The 20,008-nt window shown below is 48.7% G+C and overlaps 1 protein-coding gene and 1 long non-coding RNA gene across 2 annotated transcripts; one reads left to right on the top strand and one right to left on the bottom strand.

The window, feature by feature from the left end:
* The first annotated feature begins 570 nt into the window (after window positions 1–570).
* Window positions 571–4,220, top strand: LOC309827831. Its single transcript, XR_014297256.1, has 3 exons — window positions 571–752; window positions 937–1,732; window positions 3,976–4,220. It is a non-coding gene; the product is annotated as an uncharacterized lncRNA (long non-coding RNA).
* RPN1 (ribophorin I) lies at window positions 2,529–20,008 on the bottom strand. Its single transcript, XM_082662716.1, has 10 exons — window positions 19,685–20,008; window positions 16,772–16,836; window positions 14,984–15,290; window positions 11,366–11,575; window positions 10,153–10,345; window positions 8,974–9,073; window positions 8,047–8,185; window positions 7,687–7,806; window positions 4,235–4,480; window positions 2,529–3,117 (listed from the first exon to the last, which is right to left on the bottom strand). The coding sequence occupies exons 1-10, from the start codon at window positions 19,979–19,981 to the stop codon at window positions 2,935–2,937; spliced, it is 1,860 nt and encodes a 619-aa protein (XP_082518842.1). The 5' UTR covers window positions 19,982–20,008; the 3' UTR covers window positions 2,529–2,934.

Raw genomic sequence — 20,008 nt, 5'->3', positions numbered from 1 at the left:
GTCTGGGGCACCTCGCCGTGCACCACGGGCCAGGCCAGTCCACCCTCGCCCCGGGCTTAGGAGGGGGAACCAGGCCCCGCTGGCCACTAGGGAATCCAGGACCAGGTAGGAACAGGGGGGCCCGCGCCCCAGAGCTGGGGATGCGCGGAGCTGGGGCAGCGGGCGCGCAGGCCTAGCCCGGGTCCCGCTGGGGTGATGGACGAGGCCCGGGCTCCTGCCGGCCCAGCGCAAGTCTGGTCCAGGCCGGGCAGCGACTCCCGGCTCCCGCCCCTAGGTGGCACCACCGCTAGAGCCCTCGGCTTCACCAGGGGTGCGGCCTTGCGCATGCGCGGCTCCCCTAGCCGCGTCTTCCCGGCGGGCCCTCCGCGCCTGCGCACCCGGCGCAGCCCGTGTAGTGTCGGCGGGTTTCCGGGAGTCGCGAGGGCGCCACGCAGCTTGCTCCCCGGCTTGCGCGCGGCCCGCCGGCCCAGCAGAGGGCGCCCGCCGGCACGACCCTCGGTGTCTAACCGCGGTTCTTCCCTTCCCTGCTCCGAAGTGAGGGATTTACCCGAACTAGGCGGGCGGGGAGGCTGGAGGAGAAGCTGCCTAACAGCCGGCCGAGGCGGCCCCCGCCCCAGGGGAGCCCGCCCTGCAGCCCGGGGCCGCGGCCGAGCGCAGCCCCGCCTGCGGCCTCGAGAGCGGAACCCGAGGACCCGGCGCGGCCAGAAGCTCTTCGGAGGAGCCAGCATTAAGGCCGAGGGAGCGGCCGCGAGGTACCGTCACCTGTTCCCTCCCGAGGGCTAACCGAACACCGCCCGTCGGTCTCCCAGGCTCCCCGAGACCACAGTGCCGGTGGGACCGGGAGTCGTGCAGCCCCGCTCTGGAGCGAGCGTCTTCCGTACCCTCCCCGCCCCCCGCCTCAAGCCCTTACACTGTCCTCCATCATTTCCTCTTCAGCCTCCCACTCCCACCGGACACTCCGCGACGGCAGTTAACACACCTGAACCCGTCCATCCTCAACCTGTCAGTTGCACCGGGAAGCCTCCCCGCGGTCCCGCGCCCGTCCCCACCGCCCAGCCACGCAGTTCTGCAGTCACCACCTCAACGACCCGCTCCGAAACCCCCCAGCCTCCTCTTGGTAGACCCGAGACACACACTGCCCGAGTCCACGCGGTCCTGCGCTCCCTTGCCGCACCCGCGCAGCGTCGTGCTCCAGGCGGCCGCGGCACCCTGGGGCCCTAATACTCAGTCCTGGGTCTCCACCACCCCACACCCTTCCCCGGCAGTGGACCCGCAGCCTCCAGCTCGCCGTTTCCGCAGCCGTCTCCACGCCGAATATCCAGCTCCCACGGACGGTCCCACCGGGCGGCTCAGGCACACACACCCCCTCACCAGGTCTGAAACAGAATTCATCATCGTCTTCCTCAAAACTGGCCTCGTGCAGACTTCCCCACATTAGGTGAATGGCACAGCCATCCTGCCACCCTCCCCACCAAGATGGAAGGCACCAACTGGGTATCACACGCTGATTTGAACATCTAGCTGATAACACGAGGGTGAGCGTATCAGGCGAGACCTCTGCCTCATCAGGGCTGGTCCAGTGATCACGCGCGTTCCGACAGCGCTGGAAGATGTGGAGGACGGCTACAGGGTACCACAAGAGAGCACGACAGGATGGGTCCCAGAGGGCGTGGAAGGCTTCCCGGGGGCAGTACCTAAGCTGTTTCCTGAAGAACGAGCAGGACTTCACTAGGTGAGGCTAAGGCGTCCACCCTAGGCGGGGAGGAGAGTGGAGTGGAGGGAGTTGATCACTCAGCAGCCGATTCCCCCACATAAGTCTCTCCAGTCCATCCGTGTCCCTACATCACCACCCTGGCCCACGCCTTCATCTTCTGCCTGGGTTACAGCAGGCTGGCAGGCCTTCTCCCACATCTACTTATAGCCTTCAGTTCGTTCTCAGCCAAAATCAAAGCTAAGCGTGTCTCTCATACACGGCTCGGTCTTCCCTTGACTTTAGGGTCAAGCCAAAAGCCTGGGCCGACCTGTAAAGCCCTGTCTTGTCTGGGCTCTTCCAGCTCTGCAGCCCTGTGTCATACACTTTGTACCCCACTCTCTGGACTCCCTTCAGGTCCTCAAGCCCCAGGGCCTTGGCACATGCTATGCCACTTTCTCAGGGAAACTTTCCCCATCCAGTGCTCTCCTGTATTTACCATCAGAGGACCCTGTCCCTCTTCCTTACAGGGTTCTATCAGTTTGTGACTATGAGTCTGTGTTGATCACGTGACTGTTCTCCACAAGAGCCATCTCTGCCCTGCTCATTGTTTCCTTAGTGCCCAGAAGAGCCCATGACACAAGCACTGTGACACCCCACCACTCTGTTCTGGGACCTTACCTAGGCCACTTTACCTTTGTGGCGTCAGTGTTCTAACATGTAAAATGTAACGAGGACCTGCCATGCAGACTTGCTCTCAGGAGCGAATCCATCATCTAATGGATAAACAGCACTTGATAAAAGTACTGTCCCCGAAGTTAAGAAGTAAGTCATGAGAGGCGTTCAACAGAACAGAACAGATGTTCACCGTTCCAGCTTTATTTTCATTTGGTCACACATGCTTTAAAAAACATACACACACGCCTGTAAAATACCCAAACATCAGGAATTAGAAGGGCATAAAACAAGGGGCTTACAGGTGGAAAGAATATCCTAGGCTTCAGAACAAACAAAACCAACTCAAAAATTTCTTTGTTCAAAACACAAAAATATTCTGTTTTTAAAAACATTTAAGTTTTTTTGTTTTTTTTTTTAAAAGAACATTTTAGGGACAAAAACTTCTTGTATTGCCTGAGGCAGAGCCTGGCTTCTTTCTTCCTTGAAGGCCTTTTGCAAAATACAGAAGCCAGCATTTGCTGGCCTTGATGTTCACCACTCCCACCCTGCCCTCTGGAAGTGCAGGGCTACAGGGCATCCAGGATGTGGTCGATCTTGGTGACCAGCTCCTGTCGCTTTCCCGAGATGAGCTTCTCGTTCTCGATGTACGTGTCTTTCTTGAGCTTGCCAGCCACCAGCCGCTCGGCCTCCACTGCCGACTTCAGTACCAGCTCCTTGACCTGCGCGTCCAGTTTCTGCATTTCGCTCACCTGGCCGAGGCAAGAGCAGGGCAGGGCTCGAGTGTCCTCCGCGGCCCCGCCCCACAGACACCCCCCCCCCCCCCCCCCCCCGCCGCCCAGGGCAGAAGGGCTGCTGTGGAGGGAGAGGCCAGCTTCACCCGCTGTAAGGCCTGTTCCCACAAGCTCTGGCCCCTGTGAGCCAGTCCCTTCACCACCCCCGGCCCCAGATGCGGAGAGACTGTACGGACCAAGTGTGGAAACACCGACACCCCCCGGCACAGTGCCGGACACATGCAGGCACTCAGTGAACGTTCGTTCTCTTCCCTCCCACGGCCAAACTTGGCCAGGGATTTGGTCGGGCAGAGGGCCAACGGCCGCGGGCGGGCGACTCCTGTTATCACCAACTGGGTGTCAGGCTGAGGCCTTTTATGGCCACATTGATTCAACACTCAACAAACACTCGTGAGCCATGAAGCCAGGCACGACGCTACACTGGAAAACAGCAGTGACGACAGATGAGGCATCGCACCCTCAGGAGCTGACGCACGATAAATACTTAAGCACACGGATACGTGGTTTCACAGAGGGGTGCAGAGACGGAGCAGGAGTGGGTGGGGGCGTGTGGAGAGGGGCACCCCGGGGGCTTTCAGCCTCATTTACAGGCACCAAGAACTCATGCAGCACATCCTAGGCAGGGTTCCCAGCGCTTCACATGCACTAACTCATTTCACATGACCGCTGTGAGCTCAGTAAGGATTAACAGCTCCCCCATTTTAGAGATGAGGAAACTGAGGCACACAAGTTAGGTAACCTGCTCAGGTTCAGAAAGTCTGAATCAGAGCCTGGAGTCAAACCCACAATTCTAAGTCTGGGTGCTTCTCCCTGCAGCCCGAGCAATCTGGAGCCTTGTCCAGTCTGGCCTCCAGGAGAGGAAGCAGCTGCTCTCAACACCAGTGCTGTGGAGGCCAGCAGCACTTCCTCCAAATCCAGCTCACAACCAAGAGCCCAAATCTCGTTCCACCCCAAGGGTCGGCACCACGCGACGCGGCCATAACTGGGCGCACCCACCCCACAGGCCAGCGGCGAGCAAGGCCACGCTGGGCGAGGCAGGAAGGAGCCGGGTGACACGGCGATGGCAGGCACTTACTCTGTCGCACAGGTCGGAGCCCTCCGTCTTCAGCCTGGACTGCAGCAGCGCCACCTCAGAGGCCAAGGCCTTGTGCTCCGTTTCCAGGCTCTTCTTGCCACTGTTGAGGGTGGACACGTCCCGGGACTGTTTGTACCTATTGACTGTCTCATCAAAGTGACGGTAGAGACCTAGTCTCTTGTTGACCAGGGTCAAGACCTGCTCTGTGATGCAGGCCACCTTCATCCTGGCTTCTGCAGCCGGATCCTGGGGGAGAGACACCGTGTGTGATGACATCCAGCCCTGAGCCCACTGCGACCTTCTCCTCCCAAGGAGCACCCACCACTAGCACACAAACGAGAAAAGCCACCATCTTGGAAAGTCAGAGAATCACACTCTTGCCGACACTGACCCTGGAACGGTTCAGCAATGGGCAGGACAGGGGACAGGAAGATGAAGCAGACGTTCACATCCAAGTCCAGCAGGACAGACACACTGGTATAAAAGGGATGCTAATGCCAGGGTGCACCGTGAGAGGGGTATGAGGTGCTGAGGGAGGAGAAATTCCATCTCAGGCCGGGGAAGACTTCCAGGACGTGTTTCCAGGACCTAAAGGATGAAGCCCAAGCTCCTTAGCCAGCCAAGGCCCTTCAGACGCAGCCCCATGTACTCCCCAGAATCCCTAACCAGTGGGCTACTGCAGAAGCCCTAACCGGGCATGCTCAAAGGCTGACTCTGGCCTGCAGAAGGTCGATTTGGCCCACAATTAGTTTTTTTTTCCTCAGTAAATTATCAAAGCTTTAAAATAGAGATGTATACACAGGAAATCAGTTGAATAAACTATGACTTATCCATACAAGAGAGTCCTCTGCAGCTATAAAAAAATAACAAGGAAGAAAGCTCTCTATGAACTGATATGAGTGATTTTCAGGATACGTTAGTTAAGTGAAAAAAGCAGTGAAAAATAGATATGCTGTTGCTACCTTTTGTGTACAAAAGAAGAAAATAAGAATTAAATATCTGCCTATTTTTGCAAAATAAACAAATCAGAAAGGCTACCTAGGGGACTGATGAAATTGTTCCCTACAAGGCAGGGTGGGACAGGGTGGAGGAAACCACACCATTTTCAAGTTCTCAATTTAGAACTTTGTTAGTGTTTTACGGTATCACAACCAACATTAAATACTACCAATGATGGAGGAAGAAACCAGAATAAAATTCAAGCATCAATGAACCTAATACCTTTCAAATGAGTAACCAGGGAAAGAAGAACAGAGCAACTACCTTGGGATCACAGACTCTGACACTATGGTCTCAATCTAAAGACAAAAAGAGGGCTTCCCTAGTGGCACAGTGGTTGAGAATCCGCCTGCCAATGCAGGGGACATGGGTTCGATCCCCGATACCGGAAGATCCCGCATGCCACGGAGCAACTAAGCCCGTGCACCACAACTACTGAGCCCACACTCTAGAGCCTGCGAGCCACAACGACTGATCCCGTGTGCCACAACTACTGAAGCCCAGGAGCCTCGAGCCCGTGCTCCACAACAAGAGAAACCACCGCAACGAGAAGCCCACGCACCGCAACGAAGAGTAGCCCCCGCTCGCCGCAACTAGAGAAAGCCTGGACGCAGCAACGAAGACCCAATGCAGCCAAAAATAAATAAATAAATAAATTTATTTTAAAAAATAAAGACAAAAAGAACTGCCAAGAAACCTGGCGCTCTACTGGCAGGTTTGGTGTTTGTAGTGGTATGAGTGCAGCAACTGTGGAACTGTTTTGTTTTGTTTATAGACTTCAGCAAATAAACAAACACACTGATGTTGGGATCCAGGCAAAGAACCCTGTGGGGTTAGACTGGAATAACTCATATTTCAAATACCACATGTATTTATCTCCCGGCTCTGTCTGCTGAAAGGGCTGAGGAGCAGACATGCTCCAAGAGCAGTGATCACAACCAGCTCCCAGATCATGGTCTCCAGGTACCATTCTGCACTGAAAGGAACCAGAGCTCCTCGGAGAAAGTACAAGATATGCCGGAAACGTACTGCTGCACGCTACAATAAGGAAGTGCACAAAAATACGATGTAGACGGAAAGACAGTCAAACCTGGGACACTTGAGCATCAAAAGGAACGGCACAGTGGACAGTAATCCAGTAAAATAACACATGAATCCAAACGAATAATGAACCAACCAACCAACAAGAAAAGCTTTTCCTTATAGTAGAAAACCACCTAGTAAGGTAAAAGGCACCATAGTTTTTCAGCCACCACAACTATCAGATTCAGATAAGAATTAGTAATAAATACTGTAACTAATGGGTGAATATATATGATATTTATATAGCCTCAAACAGATTATGTATTAATTGCAAAGAAAAATAGTAACATTACAGTGAATAAACCAAGAAAGGCACCAACTCAACCAAGGAGAGTCAGTATCACCAACCCCGGACCAAATGACATCAGGTACCTCCCGACGTGATGCACTGCAGACACAGCACCACTTCATAATGTTCTTGCCAAAAATGCATAATCTGCATTTTCAAGGAGAAACATAAGAAACCTAACGTACACACAACGCCGAGGAATGTCCCAGATTAAAGCAGACTAAGGAAATATGACAACTAAATGCAATGCATCATCAACTGAATTCTGAAGTATGAAAAAGAATGGCTATAGAAGTTACCCTTGGGGCGATCAGCAAAATTTGAGCCTGGACTGGGTGCTGGTTGTTATTAGAGCAACGTCACATTCCGGACTTCGAGCATCGTGCTCTGGCTCTATGAAACGGGGCCCTTGGGGTCAGGCTGTGCACACGCCTAAGTATTCAAGGGAGGCGGGCAACTTAAACGGCTCAGGAAGAGTACATACGACAGGCCAAATGTTAACCACTCCGTCCAGGTGAAGAGTGCACAAGAGTTCGTTTTACTATTCTTGTAAAATGTCTAAATGCAGAAATATTTTAAAACTCGGGATTTTTAAAATTAATATAGCTTAGGAAATGGGGATATGTCACAGTAAAACCTAGACTCAGCCCTTCTGCGTGACAAGGTGAGCAGCTGCCCTGGTGGCACCCCTACCCCAGGGCAGCCTCGCTGGTCTACGGAACCAGCCAGACCAACGTCCTTGCTCATTCGTACCAACTGCCACCCACAGGCCCCAGCAAAAGCCTGCCATGCTGTCCCACAAGCTGCTCCCTGAGGCAAAGGCCCCGCCCCACCTCTTCTGCCAGTCACTTCCCCGCGAGCCTTTCTGGGCACACGCTCTGCCCACCGCCTCTCCCCACGGAACTGGCCGCCAGCAGCAACCTGTCTCCTTCGACAGTGCATGTCCGTGACCACAGCAACAAAAGGAGGGGTCTCTAGGGTAACGGTCAGCTGAGGCCACGAGCAGGCAGAGGTGTATGTCGCGCGGCCGGGCGCTGGGAAAGCGAGTCAAGCACGCACTGCAGACGGCCGAGTTGGGTACCTTTGTGATGGAGAAGTCCAGCCTGACGTAGACGATGACGGTGAAGAACAGGACGTAGAAGGCAGCCACCACCAGCAGGGGCTCCTGCAGCATGAGCACCTTGTTGAAGGTGTAGTGTACCTGGGGGGAGCCAGGAACACATGCTGACACACGGGTCCACCCGGACTCAGAAACCTGGGGGCGAAGGGGCCTCGCCAGGCCTACAACTGTCCGGGCTGCCCCCGCCATGTGCCCCACCCCCGCCCCCAGAGGCGGCTGTGCCCAAACCACTCCAGGCAAGGAGGAGAGGATGGCAAGTCCCTGACCCTGCAGCCACTGTCCAGGGAGGAGGCCTGGGAGGCAGGGCTGTGGAGCGCATACCACCATGTCCTGAATGTGCTGCTCCACCAGGTTTTTCTTGTGGGCCACGATCACGGGGCGGCCAAACGTGTCCAGGTAGGTGTAGTGCAGCTCATCAGGGGCTCGGCTGATCTCATAGGGACTGTCCACTTGGATGTTTCTAGATGCCAATGGGAGGAAACTGAGCCTCACACAAACTGCACTGACCAACTAGGTTCACAGTGAGGATCCAAGGCCCAAGGGGTCTTCCAGGGTCACGAGTTCTACTCCACTCTCCTCCCCTCCCATCACAGGGAACACCCAACCCCCTGAGACCGCGGACCCACTGTCAGAAAGCCCTGAGCATGAGAATGTTTTGTCGCCCATGCCAAGGGCAGGGGGCCCTGTGAGTGTCAGCTGGTTTCTGCCAAGTGGACCCTAGAGACGCTGTGGCTCTGTCCTTTCCCAAGCCTGGTTCTTCACCTTAGGCCAACATTTGATGAGATCCCTTACCCTTCCAGATTCCTTCCTTTCTGCTTAAACTGGCCAAAGACAGCTCCCTCTGTTTATAACCATGGAACCTGATATACCATCTGAGACCACCCTCCCCCCCACCTTCTGAACCTGGTGTGACACGCCCAGGACAAGACAAAGCCCTCTCCACTATCCCTCCCCTTCCTAGGAGCACAGCCCAAGGCCACCCAGCTGCCTCAACTTTGCAGTTCTTTCCTTTTGCCAGTCACCTCATCGGACTCAGGCCATCACTCTGGCCTGCTATGAATCCTGCCCCTGTCACAGAAAGGGCTGTGTTGGGATAGCTCATAAGTGCATCTTGTGCCCTCACTGAGTCAAATGTCTCAGTTTAAACTCCACCAGAAGCCCCTCCTCTGCGCCCTAGAACCCAACGTCCCACTGAGGTGCCAAGAGGGCACCACCAGGAAGGGAGACAGGAAGGGAGGTCAGACTCACTTGGCCCCTTCTGGCAGGATGATTTTCACAGTCAGAGAGTCTATCACTTGTTCATCAAACACGTGGTCCACAAGCCTCATCTTCAATGCATACTGGTCTCCTGGAGGGTCAAGCAGACATAGCTGTGACTGGTTTTGTGCGTGTCTTTCTCCTAAGTAAAGTACTAGAATCTAGGCCCTGAACGTCACAAAAGGAGACACCAGCCACCACCGACTGTGTGCCTTCAATGAAAGAACACATCAGCTGAGTCTTGCTGAAAGGATCGACCTGAGTCTGATCAGGCTCCAGAGACAGCTGTTAATGGGCTAGAAATACGGAAGACAGAGGAATGTGCTGCCCTGCACTCTGACCCGCAATCAGCAAAATCCAGACCATGGGCTACACTACAAATAAGGTCAACTTCTTCAACAGCTAAACCATGAGGAAAACAGATGGAGGAGGAAACTGTGGATTACTAGAGGCTGACAAGACAAATCAACTTTTTTGAAAAACGCAGAACTGGAGTATCTAGAGACATACAAGTGGGTGATAGAACGATGAAGAAATTCAAGAGAGTGTCTCCCAAAAGCCAGGACGGTGATCGCTGTTGTGGGGAAAAGAGGAGGTGCGTGAGGGCCTTCTGAGCGGCTGGCCAATTCCACTTCCTTGACCTGAGTGACGGTTATAAGGTGCTCCTCCTATAATTTACCGAACTTTACATTTGTATGATTTACTAGATTTTATTTTGCATTAAAAAGGTTTTAAAAAGAAAGACGTGGAAATATGACAAAATGTTTATAATCAATAGTTCTGGGTGCTTGTGTAAAAATGTTTCTTATTCTCTGAATTTTTTATTTTTTAAATATTTCAAATTTAAAGAATTTAAGCAGTTCCTTCTTATGCTAGAACTGGGGGTAAGAAGCAGCTTTTTACTGTCCTATGTGAATTGATTACCATACGCAGGTATCATTTTTACAACAGTAATTTTTACTCACCCATGAAAAGTTGTTGCTGATATCCCAGCCTTCCTAAGAATGACAAGAGAATACCCTCTCCTCATCTAAAAGGACTGGCAATTATCACACACACACACACACACACACACACACACACACACGACACAACACAAAACAAACCCACAGGAAATTAAAGAAAAAGACAGTCTTTCCCTTTTCAACTCCCCAACAATTGAAAACTGACCCAAATTATAGAGGTACTCATAGCTTGGGAGGTTGTAGCCGACGATGTAATGGGTCTTCCACCCGCCGAAAAGAGGAAAGCGAGGCCGGATTTCCATCTCTACGGAGTCATCCAAAATAAGAAGGTGGCTGGTGGAAACATTGCCAATCTCATCCCGATAATAAACATCCTGTGCAGCAGCAGGAAGGATGGTCTGCAAGAGAGTGAGCATGCCTTCTGAAGACTCCAGAAACCGACGCAGAGGAAGCGATCCTAAGTCCAGAAGAGACTTCCTGCACCAAGCTCTTCACCACATCACTGCTTAATAGTCTCCAAACTGTGAACAACCTGAGCAAAGTCTAACTTCCCCCCAAAGGCTCCAGAATATCTAGATACCTCATCTGCTTCTCAATCAACGTCAGTAAATAGCCAAACTCTTCTAAACAGTAAGTAACAGGCTCATAAATACCTTTGCAGATGCTAAAGACTTAATACAAAGGTAAAAATAATCTAAGTTATTTTGCAGGCGAGCAAACTAAAGACGGAGGAAATCACATGAAATCGCTAGGTGGTTTATGGTTTACTTATGAAAGGGGTTTCTCCACCTAATATTTTTAACTAATTTTTTAAAATCTTTACTTATTTTTAATTATTTATTTCCAAATCTGTAAGCAAATTTTGATAACTGAGAGGAAAATGTAATGCCTCTGTTTGCACAGTGAGCGCTTCTGTAAGTACGTGAAAATGCTTCTAGGATTTCATTTATAAGACAGAAAAAGATACAAAACTGTATATGCAAACTGTATATGCAATATGATCAAATGTTTTTTAAAAACAGCATTATAAAAGAAAAAGGAAATATATAAAAGTGTGTCAGAAAAACTAGTGCCTGGGTTTGTTTTTCCTTTTTCCATTATTCAAATTTTCTTTAAAAAACATGACCTACTTATATAAATGGGGGCTTTTTTTTTTTGGCCTTGATGCTAGTTCCCCAACCAGGGATTGAACCTGGGCCACAGCAGTGAAAATGCCAAGTTCTAACCACTGGGCCGACAGGGAACTCCTGGAGGCAATTTTTTTTTTTAACATTCTGTTGGTTCTAACACCGTCACTCAACTACCTGAACACCAGTCAATCCCAACGACTGTCCATAATTAGCTACTTTCAAAAAGCAAAAGAAAGGACAGATGTGATAGTCATACTTTCCCCAATGTCCAAGTCCAACAGTCCATACCTTAAAAGAACGGATGGAGGAGACTCCACTATCTGGCTGTCTCTGGTAATCATAGCGCGAAAAAGGCCCCTTCAGCACAGCCCCTGTGTGCTTCAGGTCCACGTTTTCCTCCACAGCAATGTTACCCCAGTGGGAGACCTCGATGACTCGGGTCATGCTGGTGATGGTCAGGAAAGGGCTGTTGTTCTCAGAATGTACTTTAAAAGTGTCCTGGAGAGGAAGGAAACAAGCAGCTCAAAGTTTGGTGACAGAGGAATCAACACTAGCTTAAAGCAAATTGATTGGAAACAATTAGTACCAGGACGGTTAAACTGTGACACATCTAATGTATGCAACAGAATGGTTAAATTGTGCTGTCTCTAACGTAACGACATGGAAATATTCACGATATATTATTAATTGGAAAGATAGAATACACAAAGCTGTTTTAGGTTCCAACATAAACATCATTTGTTTTACAAACAAAATTGTCTATACTTATTATTTTATAGCGACTATGTGAGAAAAAGAGAACAGAACCTGAACTGAGATACATGAGAATCTCAACACAGATAGGAAACAGAATTACAGATTATTTCTACTTTCTCCTTGTAGTTTTTATTTTCCAAATTTCTGCAAATGAGCTTTTTAAATTGATTTTTTAAAGCAATTTTTACAGTTTTAAAATAAAATAAAATCTTAAGCTGTAAATAAAGAAAAACTGTAACTAGGAAATAAATATAAGATCTAACAGAGAAGACATAACCTCTCACCAGTGAGCTAACAAAGAACTCATAACTGAGGGAGACACGTAGCATTACTGGATTGTTCTAACCTGAAGAAAAGTCATCTAGAGAAGTTCACAGAAGAGACTTTTTAAGATAACGTTTATGGAGTTGACATGTACGTATGTATCAGGCACTCTTTATGAGCTCTGAATAAGCACATAATTTCATTTAATCCTCAAAACATCACAACGAAGTAATTACTACTTATCCCCAATTTTACAAATAAAAAACCCAGAGGCCCAGCAGTTAGTATTAAGAAATCTTTCTGGTCACAGATACAGATTGGTGGTTGCCAGAGGCATGGGTGGGAGAAATGGGTGAACTGTTTTGTTTCTTTTTAATTTAAATAAACTGAATAACAAAATTTTTTAAAAGTAAAATTACAAAAAGACCAGAAAAACATCAAATTAAAAAGCTTTTGTACAGCTAAGGAAACTACCAACAAAACGAAAAGGTTGCCTACTGAATGGAAGAAGATATTTGCAAATGATACAGCCAATAGGGGATTAACATCCAAACTGTACAAAGAACTCCTACAACCTGACATCAAAAAACAAAGGACCCAATTTACAAATGGGCAGAGGATCTGAACAGACATTTTTCCAAGGAAGATATTCAGAGAGCCAACAGACAAATGAGAAGATGCTCAACATCACGCATCATCAGGCAAAGGCAAATCAAAACCACAATGAGGTACTATCACTTCACGTCTGTCAGAACGGCTATCATCAAAAGATAATAAATAACAAGTGTTAGTGAGGATGTAGAGAAAAAGGAAACCTCATGCACTGTTGCTGGGAATGTAAACTGGGGCAGCCACAACAGAAAACAGTATGGAGATTCCTTAAAAAATTAAAAAAACAACTACCATATGACCCAGCAATTCTACTCCTGGGTATTTATCCAAACAAAATGAAAAACACTCATTAGAAAAGTTATATGCACCTCAAAGTTCATAGCAGCATCATTTACAACAGCCAAGATACAGAAGCAACCTAAGTGCCCATCAATAGATGAATGGATAAAGAAGATGTGAGATACACACACACACACACACACACACACACACACACACAGTGGAACACTACTCAGTCATAAAAAAGAATGGAATCTTGCCATTTGTGACAACATGGATGGATCTAGAGGGTACTATGCTAAATGAAGTAAATCAGAAAAAGACAAATACTGTATGATTTCACTTATATGTGGAATCTAGAAAACAAATGAACAAAATAGAAACAGAGTTACAGATATAGAGAACAAACAGGTGGTTGCCAGAGGGGAGAGGGGGGTCAGGGAGGGAGAGAAATAGGTGAGGCACATTAAGAGGTACAACCTTCCAGTTGCAAAATAAATGAGACAAGTATGAAATGTACAGTGTGGCGAAGTCAATAACTACGTAATATCTTTGTATGGTGACATATCCTAACTGCACTTACGGTGGCGATCGTTTTGAAATGTACAGAAATACTGAATCAATATATTGTATAACAGGAACTAACATAGTGTTGTAGGTCAATTACACTTCGAAAACCAAAAACCAAACAAACTCATAGAGAAAGAGATCAGATTTGTGGCCCTGAGAGGCAGAGGCAGGACGGAGGGAGAATTGGAGGAAGGTGGTCAAAAGGTCCAAACTTCCAGCTGTAACATAAATAAGCACTAGGGAAGTGACATACAACGTGATAAATATAATTAGCACTGCTGTACATTCCATATGAAAGCTAAGAGAGTAAATCCTAAGAGTTCTTATCACAGGAAAAATTTTTTTTCTATTTCCTTAACTTTTTTTTATTTTAATTTCACGGCCCCTCGTTCCATATAATTTATATATGAAGCACCCAAAACTGGAGCCGAGGCCTGAACAGTGTCTATTTCTTTAATTTTGTATCTGTATGAGATGATGCACGTGCACTAGCTCCTGCGATCATCACTTCATGATATAAGTCAAATCACGACGCTGTACACCTTGAACTTACTCAGGGCTGTATGTCAATTTAATCTCCTTAAAAATGGAAGAAAAAGAAAAAGTTAAAGGCCAAAAGAACCAGAAAAACACCTTTCTTTCCCAAAAGTCCAAGAAGTAGACAAGATAAGGTTATTTTGTTTTGCTATTTTATTATAATTGTAGTTAACAGCATTTAATGCCAATACCGGCACGGCTATGGGGAAACTGGCAGTTCCATAGTGCTGGTGCCGTAATACACTGGCTAAATTTTCTGAAAAAGCATTTGGCAGTACAGCAAGAGATTTTTAAATGTTTATATGCTTTGATTTGAAAACTTGTACTTCAAAAACTCTATCCTGAGAGTACAGAGCAAAGAAAAGATAGAGAAAGGACGGCTGAAGCATTGTAGCAATAGCCTGACAACCACTGAATCTCAGCGACAGATGGCCGTCCGTTTACGATACTCTATACTTCCGTGTGTTTGAAACGTCCCATAATAACAACATCTTTTTTACGCCTTCATCACTCCCTCTGCCTTTAAGGCTCACGCCCTAGGCTCAGCAACACCACCAGCAGCTAACCCCAGCCACCAGGGCCAGCACAGCTCAGGTTTTCCCATCCCCGCGCCTTTGTCCCCCCATCGCCTCTGCCCAGAATGCCTGGTTTCCTGCTCCCCCAACTCCCACCTCCTTTAGAAAGCCCTCCTCAAGCCCCAGCCTCTATCTGAACTCCCAGAATGAGGACAGTGAGCCCCATGGAGTCACTTCTCGGCAGGTTAAAACCCTGGGGATGATCTGACATGGTGCTTTGGATTCCCACCCAAGCCCCTCAACGCGTAGTCACCCCCGCAGGAGATATGTCCCTGAAGCAGACAGGGGTGGCCTGGACTCCACAAGGGCCCACCTGACTATAGGCAGGGACATCGCGGAAAGGTCCGTAATCCAGGAGGTCCTCGGAGCGCGTGGGGTTCCCCAACTTGGTGTAGCTCTCCACGTTTCGGGAGGCGAGTTTCACACGCATGGTTTGTGTCTTGGTCGGGTAGGGAGAGTAGAAATAATGGTTCCCCTCAAACACCACAAACTGTTTCTCCGACTGGGTGATCTGGGTTGGATATGGCTGAAGCACATGGGTATAAACGGCTTCCACAATGACTGAAACCTTGGCCCCGGGATCAAGAGCGACTGGGAGCTTGACGGTGAAGAATCTCCCGCTGGAGCAAGGATGAGGAGAAACAATTAAGAGAGACCAAGAAACTGAAAAGAGTACAGCAGCTTAAAATCACAGCAAAATTTTGTACCAAGATAAAAGCAGTTACTTCTAAGAGATCACCTTCAACCTATTAATTTAAGCCTTTTTAAAAATTTATTTATTTGGCGTTTATTTATTTATTTTATTTATTTTATGTTTGGCTGGGTTGGGTCTTTGTTGCTGCGCGCGGGCTTTCTCTAGTTGCAGCGAGCGGGGGCTACTCTTCGTTGCGGTGTGCAGGCTTCTCATTGCGGTGGCTTCTCTTGTTGCGGAGCACGGGCTCTAGGCGCGCGGGCTTCAGTAGTTGTGGTGCACGGGCTCAGTAGTTGTGGCTTGCGGGCTCAGTAGTTGTGGCGCACGGGCTTAGTTGCTCCACAGCATGTGGTATCTTCCCGGACCAGGGCTTGAACCCTGGTGTCCCCTGCATTGGCAGGCGGATTCTTAACTGCTGCGCCACCAGGGAAGTCCCTTCCTGCTTTTTAACGTGTGTTTGAAAACTATCCTTAGTAAAGTGTTTTAAAATAAAAAACAAGTGCCAGGCCCCCTGCTAGGTACTGAGGTTAGAGCAGAGAAGGCGGCAAGTTCAAACCCAGGCTTCATGTTCAAAGAGCTCAGTCTACCTCCTGTGAAAAAGCATCACTGTTGGGTTTCCCTGGTGGCACAGTGGTTGAGAGTCCGCCTGCCAACACAAGAGACACGGGTTCGAGCCCTGGTCCGGGAAGATCCCACATGCCGCGGAGTAACTAAGCCTGTGTGCCACAACTACTCAGCCTGCGCTCTAGAGCCCGCGTGCCACAACTACTGAAGCCCGTGCACCCTAGAGCCTGCGCTCCGCAACAAGGGAAGCCACCGCAATGAGAAGCCCGCGCACCACGACGAAGAGCAGCCCCCGCTTACCGCAACTAGAGAAAGCCCGCGCAGCAACAAAGACCCAACGCAGCCAAAATTTTTTAAAAATAAAAAAATAATAATAAAATAAAATAAAAGGCATCACTTTCAGCGCCGTGAAGGCTGGCGAGGAGGTGTGGTAAGGCTGTCTACCCCTTGGAAACAGGACGGTAGCCAAGCAGCGATGGGAAGGTGTCTGCTGAGGCAAACAGCCCGCAGGTCCCACCCACCGGTTTCCCATCTGTTGGCTGGGGATCCCTACCCCCATAGATTAGAGACCTGATGTGGCATGGAAGTAACTACTTTCCTGTTGTGAAACACACTGCCACTCTCAGGGGAGTCCAGTTTCAGCACAAGGAGTCAGAAAAGACATCATAAACGGGTCCAGAATGCAGGGAGCCTGTCGCCTGCTACCACACACTCTACTAACTGAGACAGCCTCTAACATGCTGGGCCCATTCTAAGCGACTCTCCTAGTTATGATTCCAGCCCTGATGTGATAACCTACAACCAGACAAGGCAAGACAGACACAGATATGCTGACCGTTACCTTACCTTTTACCCTTAATTTTGGTTTCTCGTACTTCCAGATTGTTCTCTTCCTCATCCTCTCCCTTCACCTGTAAAAGGACAAAGGAAGTTATTCTTTTTTGTCTTTTAGTCTCTGAATTTTGAGTCAACAATTAACTAACTGCCGCAGAAGTCCACATTAAAACATTCAAACCACCAGAACTTTGCTGGTTTCAGTAACAATTTTTCAAGTGAAATACAAGAACACTGTCAAAAGACCTACTTTTGCACTGAATAAGCTGTATGATATGCTCTAGAAAATCATATTTTCCTGAATGATCAAATACATACATACAAATTAAAATTACGCTTCCAAACACAGTTTACACTTCCAAATAGAAAGGCCAGAAAGGTTTCTTTCTGGACGTTTTCTTTTTCATTTACATTCCAATATGGCTATGCATAGAAAAAGTCCCAGTATTGTTTATTACTTTTATTTTTTCATTTTTTATTTTGGCTGCATTGGCTCTTCGTTGCTGCGCAAGGGCTTTCTCTAGTTGTGGCGAGCAGGGGCTACTCTTCGTTGCAGCGTGCGGGCTTCTCATTGCAGTGGCTTCTCTTGCTGCGGCACACAGGCCCCAGAGTGTGCGGTGCGGGCTTCAGTAGTTGCGGCGCATGGGCTCAGTAGTTGTGGCTCAAGGACTGTAGAGCGCAGGCTCAGTAGTTGTGGCACACGAGCTTAGTTGCTCCGCAACATGTGGGATATTCCTGGACCAGGGCTTGAACCCGTGTCCCCTGCACTGGCAGGTGGATTCTTAACCACTGCACTACCAGGGAAGTCCCTATTTACTGTTGTAGAAGAAAAGTCTCATGCATAACCAAAACTGATTTTAGTTGCGCAAAAGAAGTTAACAGCGGCAAAAGCAATGGCTACTGTGTGGCACACTCTTTTATTCTTATCCTTCATTGCAACCAGCTGTGCAACCAGGAAAAGGATGCCAACTCCGGCAGGCTGCAGGGTCTTTCTGAGAAAGAGCAGGCATCTTGAATGAGACTGTGGAACAGATTCTAAGGGAAAAACTTACACACACAGCACTGATCTCTTTGCCAACCCAACCTCCACCAAAAGAAAAAAAATTTAAGACCACCTTTTAAGACTGGACCAGTGATTCCCAATCGGGTATACAAAGCTATAATGAGAAAGCTATTTGTCATATTTCAAAAAGCCTAAAAGTTATCATACAATCATCCTCAACAAAGGTGTACAGCCTAATAAAAACAACAAATTTCACTACTTTTACTAGAATCCTATCACAGTGGGAACATTCTAGTATACTTGTGCTTATCAGGAACTCTCATTGTTCAGTTATATGTTGATTTGTCTTAAGAAATATTTATTATCACTTCTAAATATTTACTAGATTCAATGTGTAATCTAATAAAAGGTTAGAGAAACAAAATATTTCAAATATAGCATCCAAATGAAAGCAAAAATAGTAAGATAAGTCTTTGGTAGTAAAAAGACAAGGAACCACTGGCTCCTAGTCGATAATCATCCCGGCCTCCTCTACCAGTTCCTAAACTTCTACATGTAGTGTTGAAGATAATTCATTGAAACAGTTTCTAGCAACCTCACCAAAGCCTCCCAGTCAGTTGTTGGAAAATACACATCTCTTGGTTAAGTTTATCATCCAGTTACGTTTCCCATTGGGATAGGGGTACAAGGGAGCACATACACCCGTTTGACTCATCTCACTCTTGGACCACAAATCAAAAAATGGTTCTGAATAAACCTGGTGATGGGACTACAGGTTTTATACCCCAACAGAACCCTACCTCACACCATCTAGGCCACAAGAGGCAATGTCGTACACTGAAGAACACACACACACACACAAAGCGTGAAAGAAACTAACCTGACTCTTTATTCTAAGACATCATGTAGGTTAAACAACTTAACCTCCCAGACTGCAGTCCTCACCAGCAGTAACAGTACACCTCGAAGGGCTCTTATGAGAGTTAAATGAGAATGTACTTAAAATACCTACCACAATACCCGACACAAGGTAAATTCTCAGTTAGGACACCAGTTGAGCGCTCTCCGGCATGATGGCCAGATAGCTTCTGCTGTCGTCTTGTTATACTGTGGCAACCTCACTAAATGACAACTTGCTTTTATAAAAGAATGGGATTTAACATTCAGAACATTCAAATGAAGTTTTAATCCATCCTTCCACAAACCTTTAAGTAAAACTGCGTGTTTCATCATGGACAAAGCATGATAAGGGAACAGGAGTCATTTCGGAAGCATGATCTCCATAAAGGTAACTTTATAGCTCCAAATTCAGCAGTCAGGTACGCTAAGAAGAAATACGACACTGGAATGACTATTCTCCAAACCAATAACTGGGTAATCACTTAATGGATGCTGTTTAAGGAAAACAGTAATAGAAGGCAAACCTCTGTATACGTATATTACCTCTATTCCCAAAGCCAACACTGCTTCCTTGAGAGGCATAAAAATGACCACTGAAATGCATGGAAGAACAGAAGCAAAGTTGGGAGGCATTTACTGCGTTACTGTAAGAATGAGAACCGGTCGGGGCGAGGGAGAGAACTGGACTTTCCCTTTCTGTACTGTATTACTTGCACGAGTTTTTAAACTAACTTTAAGGAAAAGGAAATTTTTTGAAGCCGCCGTTCGCAACCGTAAGAAGTGCGTTATATTAACAACGGTTTCAAACGATTCCAAACTTGGAAGCAGGGGAGCTGCTCCATTTGCGATCGCACTGGACGGAGCCCAGCTCCCTGGCGAATCCGCGCTCCGGCCGCACCACCGCGCGGCGCCCCCGCAGGCCACGGGCCCAGCCGCCTGCGCCGCCGGCCGGGGCTGACGTGTCCGGGGCGGGGACGGGCGCCGGTCCTCCCGGCCGGCCCGTGTCCCCGGGCCCAGCTCACCTGCACGCCGAGGTACGCCAGCCGCGCCTCCAGCTCGGGCTCCAGAGCCAGTAGGAAGGAGGCGACGCGGGGCGAGGAGCTACCGCCCGCGTGCGCCAGGACCACCTCGGCCGTCACCTTGGCCAAGTGGCTGCTCAGGTCCACAGTGCGCTTCACGTCCTCGTTGATCAGCGGCGGCGCCTCCGCGGAGGCGCGGCCCGGAGCCGGAGCCCAGGCCCAGATCAGCAGCAGCAGCGGCAGCAGGCGAGCTGCGGGCGCCTCCATGGCCGTGACTGAGCTAGGCCGCGGGTGGCCCATCTGCGCGCGTACCCCGTGTCCGCCACG

This window comes from Grampus griseus (genome assembly GCF_964374135.1).
Source record: "Grampus griseus genome assembly, chromosome: 10".
NCBI lineage: Eukaryota > Metazoa > Chordata > Mammalia > Artiodactyla > Delphinidae > Grampus > Grampus griseus.
This window is presented reverse-complemented; position numbering and strand designations above follow the sequence as displayed.